We start from the raw sequence: 7,500 nt of genomic DNA, 5'->3' as shown, positions 1-7,500 counted from the left end.
GACCTTGAGCAGACTGGTGCCAGACGCATTCAGTATAGAGGAGCTGAGATGATGTTGATGATGATGTCAATGAATAAACAGTTTGTTTCTTTGCTTGTTTGTGTATATGTGTTATGGCTCTCTCTTTCTCCGGTCGCAGGAGATGCTCATGATAAAATTGTCCAGCGTGCGGACATGTATACACACACACGCGCACGCGCACACACACACACACACACACACACACTCCAACGGCTCTGTCGGCTGTATGCCTCAGCACCCACGGGCAGCACTGGTCAGAGCAGAGAGCCGCTGGCCACCTCAGCAGAGTTGCACCACTGCAATGCTGCTTACCCTAGAGCTCACTGACGCAATCGACAGCTATCCCTGCTCTCTCCCTTTCTCTCTCTCTCTCTCTCTCTCTCTTCTCCCTTCTCTCCATTTTCTCCCTCCTTCTCAATCTTTCTCTCTCCTCCTCTCCCCTCTTTCTTTCTCCTCCTCTCCCTCTTTCTTTCTCCTCCTCTCCCCTCTTTCTTTCTCTCGCTGTCCTCTCATGCAACGAGGGTGTGATGTAATGGTTCATATGTGGCAGCTTTTTCCCCCAGACAGTCCTGGCTAACAGATGATCCTCTACGGCAACATTCCACACACACACACACACACACACACACACACACACACACACACACACACACACACACACACATACTCCTTCACCTTAGAAGAGTACCCCCACTCACCCACCCCCCCGCGCCCCCTAAAACCTCCAAATGTCTCTCCACAGGGTCCCTCCTCCATACGGACCCCTTCCCATATCATAGTGCAGCACCGCCACTGACTGAGTCTGGGGCAGCCCGACCTGCACCGATCGACGTGAGCATGTGCAGCGCACCGGACCGGAGGGCTATTCCTGCCGTAATTCGCAGTTTGTGCACGTTTGTCGCTTTTTATTGCCCTCGTTCAGAGCCCTCCTATTGTCCTACCCTCGTCGTCGTCCTCTGCGGACTCAACAACCCCTCGCTCTTCTGCTCACGTGGTAAGACGCGAGTTCAAAAGACGTCGCGCATAACAGCATGTGTCCTTTCTCTCCTCTAAAACAGTCAACAAACAACAATCACAATCACACACACACACACACACACACACACACACACACACTGCTCTCTCCTTCAGAGAATCAATACAGCAGGAGAGGATAGGCAAAAAGGCAGGCAGATAAGACTGTTTGTTTCCGAATGGCATTCATATGTTTGAGTGTGTGTTTGTGTGTGTGTGTTTGTGTATGTGTGTGTGTGTGTGTGTGTGTGTGTGTATCATGGCCAGGGGCAGTGCTACGCAATCCTCTCTCTGACTGGTGCGGAGCAGCAGGGCTGGAGCTGAAAGGGCCGTGATGTAAACGCCGTGGCCAGGGCTGGAGGGAGAGGCGGCGGGGGCGCCTTTCGCTCCCGAGTCACCGAGACGCCGGCCGTCCTCCTGAGCCCGCAAAACAATCCCGCAGCCAATCGCGGCTGCACGTCCGGGCCGATCCGGAAAGTTCCCCGCAGGTCTCCATCAACGTTGCCACTGGATATCCACGCTAGGTGATGGTGGTGGAGGAGGTGGAGGGAGGGGGGGGGGGGGTGGTGGAGTGTTGCTGGAGTCGGAGGAAAAGGCTAACTTCCTGGTTGGTGTGTTAGCGTACAAATCCTCCACCCCCCACCCCACACACACACACACACACCAGTTTATGAGCAAACAGCATGGGAGTAAACACTCAAATCTGAGCAAAACTGAACAGTCACACACACACACTCTCTCTCTCTCTTCTCCTGCCACCGCTGAGTCTCAATTAGTTAATCCACAGGAATGAAAGGCGAAGCAGAATGAGGTATTGTCTGCCCCAAGGCGGTGGGGGTCGGGGCGGAGCTGCTGTGAGGGTTGGGTGGGGGGGGTAAGAGAGGCAGGGGCAGGGGCAAAAGGGAGCCAAGGGGCAGGTCGCAGGGCTGAGGACTGTGTGTACTGTACAGCCAGTCCCCCGTCGTCTCTGGCAAACAAGCCCTGACATCCAGCGCTGCCGTTCCACATGGTTAAGTCACCAGCCCCCCCCCCCCTCCTACCCCGACTGCCTGTCTCTCTTTCTTTCTGATTCACTCTCTTTCTCTCTTTCTCTTGTTCTCCCACTTCTGCTTTTTCAGCGCAGCATAGAGAGATAACAGAGGAGGTGGGTGGGGAGGGGGGTGGGGGGAAAAAAATCACTGTGCCCTGAAAACCTGTCTGCAAGATGGAGTATGGAGGTCAGGCTAAACTGCTGAGGAGGACAGGAGCACTCCATGGAGGGGAGAGGAGAGGAGAGGAGAGGAGAGGAGAGGAGAGGAGAGGAGAGGAGAGGAGAGGAGAGGAGAGGAGAGGAGAGGAAAGTCTCCGATGGGGACGCGGCCTGAATGTCCCAAGGGCAAAAGACGGCTCCGTTAAAACACACGGGTCAGCTCAGTCCTCATAGAACAACACGCTAACAATGCTAAATAAACGCTCAACCCGCAGCAGATGGTCGGTCAGTCGATCGGTCGACAGAAAAAAAAGTCTCACGTTTTGTGTGAAACGGACCACAGTTTTAACTGAGACAAGTTGTAAGAGTTTGTTTTGTTTTTGCTTTTTACAAGAAAAAAAAAAACGCTTTTTTTTTTAAGAAGTGTCTTTTGTGTGTGTGAGCGTTCACACAAAACACGCCATGGCGCAGATCCCACCAGAAACGCTTAAAGAGCCGGCAGAGGCTCCTGGAGGAACTTGGTCTGGTGTGCGACCGATGAGACGGAGATCTGTCTGTTGAAGTCCTTCTGTTCCGTTCCGTTCTGTTCCCCCACTACGAGGCAACCACGCAGGACACACACACACACTCGCGCACACACACACCTGGGTGATTCTCCACGACCCAATCCAGCCAAGATCCACGTCTTGCTGCACCTTCTCCTCCTCAGCTGATGATACGGCAACACGGTCATGTCAATACCATCCCACTTTTCCCAAATTAGATGGGGGGAAAAAAACATTCCCAACACCACCACTCACTTCATTGTGACGTACACACACACACACACACACATAAAGATGGAGGAGGTCATCAGGTGGTGATGATGAGAGAGGGTGGTGGTGGTGGTGGTGGTGGTGGTGCGGTAGTGGCGGTGGAGGTGCGGTGGAGGTTCTATCGAGATAGCGTCACGCCGAGCGTCTTCAGACGTCGCAGGAGTGGCGCATGTGCGGCGGCGGGGGCGGCCCCAGCGGCTTCTTGGTGTCCACGCTGCGGGCGCACAGCGAGCACAGGCGCTTCAGGCCCTTGCGGAAGGCGCTGTTGGACAGGCTGTAGATGAGACAGTTGCAGAAGCTGTTGCTGATGGCCAGCCAGGTGGTGAGGAAGGAGGCGCCCGCGTGGCGGTAGATACCCGCGCTCTCCAGCAGGAAGTAGAGGATGTAGGGCAGCCAGAGCAGGTAGAAGACGCTGGTGATGCGGAAGAGCACCGTGGCGTAGCGCTTGTCCGGGCTGTTGTTGTTGCCGCCACCGGTCGCCGCCGAGGACGACGCCAGCGAGCAGGGGGTGTGTCCTCCTCCGGGCCCGGTAACGGCGGCGGTGGCGGGCGGCGTGGGCCCCTGCGGGCCGTAGCGGGCGCGGCGCTCGCTGATCTGCCGCGTGTGCTGCCGGCAGATGCGGAAGATGTGCGCGTAGGTGAAGCAGACGGTGAGCGTGGCGGGCGCGTAGAGCGCCGCCACGATGAAGGCGGTGAACGCCGGCCGCGTCTCCCAGCGCGCGCACCACTCCGCCACGTCGCCGTGGTAGCCCGGCTTGCCCCAGCCCAGGAAGGCGGGCAGGAAGACCAGCGCCGAGTAGACCCAGATCAGCGCGATGCAGGCCCGCAGCCGGCACGGCGTCACCAGCGCCGCGTAGGAGAGCGGCCGCGTCACCGCCACGTAGCGCTCCACGCTCACGCACGCCAGCGACGCCATGGACACGCCCTTGAGCACCGACACCATGTAGCCGAAGGCCTTGCAGGTGAGCGCCGGGTCCAGGCCGCCCAGGTGGCGGAGCAGCGACAGCGCCGGGATCAGGCAGCTGACCCCCACCAGCAGGTCGGCGTACGCCATGGTGCGGATGAAGGAGCTGGTGCCGGGCTGCTCCAGCAGCGGCCCGCAGTGGAACACCAGCAGCACCACCAGGTTGCCGCAGATGATCAGCGCGGTCAGCAGCAGGATGACCGTCACCTCCAGCAGGCAGGTGTGGAAGAGGGCCGAGTAGCCCACGTCTAGCAGGCAGAAGGGGGCGCTGCCGCTGCCGCCACCGGGGATGCCGTCGTCACCCAAGCTGGTGTTGGAGCCGTTGGCCTCCAGCAGGGAGGAGTTCATGGTGTTCAGGTGGGATGGATGGTGGTGGTGGTGGGGGATCCAGAGAGGAGAGATGGAGGGGGGGGGGGGGTGGGGATGGAAGAGGGAGGGGGGGAGTTGCAGAGCAGAAGGCTCAGTGCCACCCTTGGGAGGTGGAGGAGGGGGCGGGGAGGAGGAGGGGGGGGAGCGGACGCCTACACGTGGCGTCCATCGTGAGGACGAGGGGGGGGGGGTACCTGTGCGAGAGCTGCGACCCGCTGTTTTCGGTCAAGTCTTTTTAATGTCCGAGCTCTCGCTCGCTACGTTTCCCCCTTCTGTTTGGCTCTCTCGCGTCCACACACACACACACACCTCGCAGGTAGAGATGGATCACACACACCGGGGTGAAGCGGAGGGCTTCGGCTCAAACCCAATCACCCCGGCACACAATGCACCAGTCCTTCCTTCCTCGCTCTTCCTCTCTTCTCTTCCTCCTTCTCCTCCTCCTCCTCTTCTCGTCTCCCCGTCTCACACACACACACAAGAACACACACACACACACACACGGTCACAGCTGCACCGAGGCAGGGCAGCCAGATTCCGGAGCAGGACGAACCGAACAGCGGAGAGAGAGAGAGACACCGGAACGAACGCTTAAAAACAGCACCGCCACAGTCCCATTTACCAAGTACTCCACCTCATGGTGTGTGACCGAGCGAAAACACACACAAAAAGAAACGAGGACCCCGAAAATAAAGGAGCCTTCGGCTCAATTTGTAGTCCAAAAGAGTCCAGACGGTAGTCCTACAACTCCCACGATTCAGCATTCCCCTCGGGTTCGCTCGCCCGCTGCTTTGTGCCCCCCGCGCGTGCCGCGATGTCCTCCAGGACGACCAGAAGTGATGCGCTCGCGTCCAGTCCAGACGGAGTCTCGGTGAGGAGTGCAGCCGGCGAAGGAGTCGGGTCCAGCCAGCAGCGTGGGTGTGTTCCTCTCTCTCTCGGTCTGTGTGTGTGTGTGTGTGTGTGTGAGTGCGTGTGTGTGTCGGTCAGAGAGGAAGAGTGTGTGTGATGGTGGATGAAGCAGCGTCGGGCACGGGGTGATTGGCGTTTGGAGCGGCGCACGGAGAGGGGGGCTCTCCTGAGAGAGGGAGAGAGAGAGGGAGAGAGGGAGAGAGAGAGAGAGGTGCCCGCGTCTGGAATGGAAATGAAGGGAAAGAGGAGAGCAGAGCGATGCAGAAAGAACAAGCCCTCCCTCTCTCTCTCCCTCCCTCCCTCCCTCTCTCCCTCCTCCTCTCTCAGTCTCTGCCAGGTCCTCCCTCCCTTCTCTCTCACTTTCTCTCCCTCGGTCTCTCAATCTCTCTCTCCCTCTTGCTCTCTCACTAACTCATTACCCCCCTCCCTCTCTCTCTCCTTCCCTCCCTCCCTCCATCCCTCTCTCCTTCCTCCCTCTGCAGCATACTCTGAGGCTCCTCCCACCTCAGGTTCTGGCCAGTGAGCAGCTGCAGGAACACGAGAGTACAGAGAGGCATCCCCCTCCACACACACACACACACACACACACACACACACACACACACACACACACAGGCGTGTGCTTCTGTGCATATACCCCTCTCCCACACAGAAAAAGCACATGTATAGAAGCAAGCTTTTGTGTACAGTACAGTAAAGACGGTGTGTGTGCCCGCATCCAGTATGTGACAAAATCACCTCTAAAGCTACTCATTCTTCCTGAGATGTGAACAAAACTGTATTCTGCACTCCCCTCTTTCCTGTTGAAATGGTCAATACTCTGCCCTGAAACCAAAAAATATATCTGCCATTCAAAACAATCATCAAAGGCTACTATAACACACAACATAAAAGCATACACGCACACGCACACACACACACACACACACACACACACAAAACACAAAAGCACACATTTGTCTCCCTCATTCTCTTCAATACTCCCACACAATTCCTATTTCCCCAAAGACACAAATAGCCTATACAGGCTCTTTGTCTCACCTAAACACATGCCCTCAGCCCTCTCTCTCCCTTGCACATGTATACAGTACACACACACACACACACGCACGCACACACACACACACACATTCTCTCTGTCTCTCTCACACACACAGACACACAGACACAAAGACACACACACTCCATCCTCTCCACTGTGCCACACTATTCTAGCGGAGGCCATTGTCCGGGACACATTCTGCGTGTATGAATATCTTATGTGGTGAGCAAGCAGAGCAGAGCTACGCTGTGCGCCCTTGATGGGAACTGCAGCACGTGAGGCAGGCAGGGGACAGAGCCTCTCTCTCTCTCTCTCTCTCTCTCTCTCTCTCTCTCTCTCTCTCTCTCTCTCTCTCTCTCTCTCTCTCTCTCTCTCTCTCTCTCTCTCTCTCTCTCTCTCTCTCTCTCTCTCTCTCTCTCTCTCTCTCTCTCTCTCTCTCTCTCTCTCTCTCTCTCTCTCTCTCTCTCTCTCTCTCTCTCTCTCTCTCTCTCTCTCTCTCTCTCTCTCTCTCTCTCTCTCGGAGAATCCTCATGTGCCTGCTTTTCAGCCCGCACAGCAAGAAATATGGAGAATGCCATCATCTTTTTGTCTCCGTTCTTTCTCCTCTCACGCCCGCTCTATAGAAAACGACTCTGTGTGTATGTGTGTGTGTGTGTACGGGTGTGTGTGTGTGTACTTCTTCGCACAAACTTTCTGAAAACACATTTCACATTGCCAGCCTTGGACTCTTGGACTTTCAATAAGAAGTGAGCGTGTGAGAGTGACTGTGTGCTTGTGTGTAGTTCAGTGTGTGTGTATAAGAATGTGTATTCACCTTGATGCACCTGCCTCTCAGAGCACTCTGAATGTGTCTCTCTGTGTTTGTGTGTGTGTGTGTGTGTGTGTGTGTGTGTGTGTGTGTGTGTGTGTGTGTGTGTGTGTGTGTGTGTGTGTGTGTGTGTGTGTGTGTGTGTGTGTATGCATGCATGTATGCATGTATGTATGTATGTGTGTGTGTGTGTGTGTGTGTGCGTGCCTATGTGTGTGTAGTCAAGTCATTCGCTCCCCAACACTCACTCACTCACTCACACGCACGCACACAAAATCCAAACAGTTATATTCACATCACGGCAAACCTCCCTGCCTCTGCGTAAACCTAAACTGGTCCAGAGTCTAATCTCCCACCTTTAACCCACGAC

The 7,500-nt window shown here is 56.0% G+C and overlaps 2 protein-coding genes across 5 annotated transcripts in view; both read right to left on the bottom strand.

The window, feature by feature from the left end:
- Window positions 1-7,500, bottom strand: part of LOC134100785 (rab GTPase-activating protein 1) — a 110,475-nt gene that overhangs the window by 45,864 nt on the left and 57,111 nt on the right. The gene's annotated exons all lie outside the window — the stretch shown is intronic.
- LOC134101182 (probable G-protein coupled receptor 21) lies at window positions 3,187-4,350 on the bottom strand. The gene has a single exon (XM_062554780.1). It carries the CDS (start codon window positions 4,348-4,350, stop codon window positions 3,187-3,189), a length of 1,164 nt encoding a protein of 387 aa, XP_062410764.1.

Source organism: Sardina pilchardus, chromosome 14, assembly GCF_963854185.1.
Source record: "Sardina pilchardus chromosome 14, fSarPil1.1, whole genome shotgun sequence".
In the NCBI taxonomy this organism is placed as follows: Eukaryota; Metazoa; Chordata; class Actinopteri; order Clupeiformes; family Clupeidae; genus Sardina; species Sardina pilchardus.
Note: the sequence above shows the minus strand (reverse complement) of the source record. Positions and strands in the feature narration are given on the sequence as shown.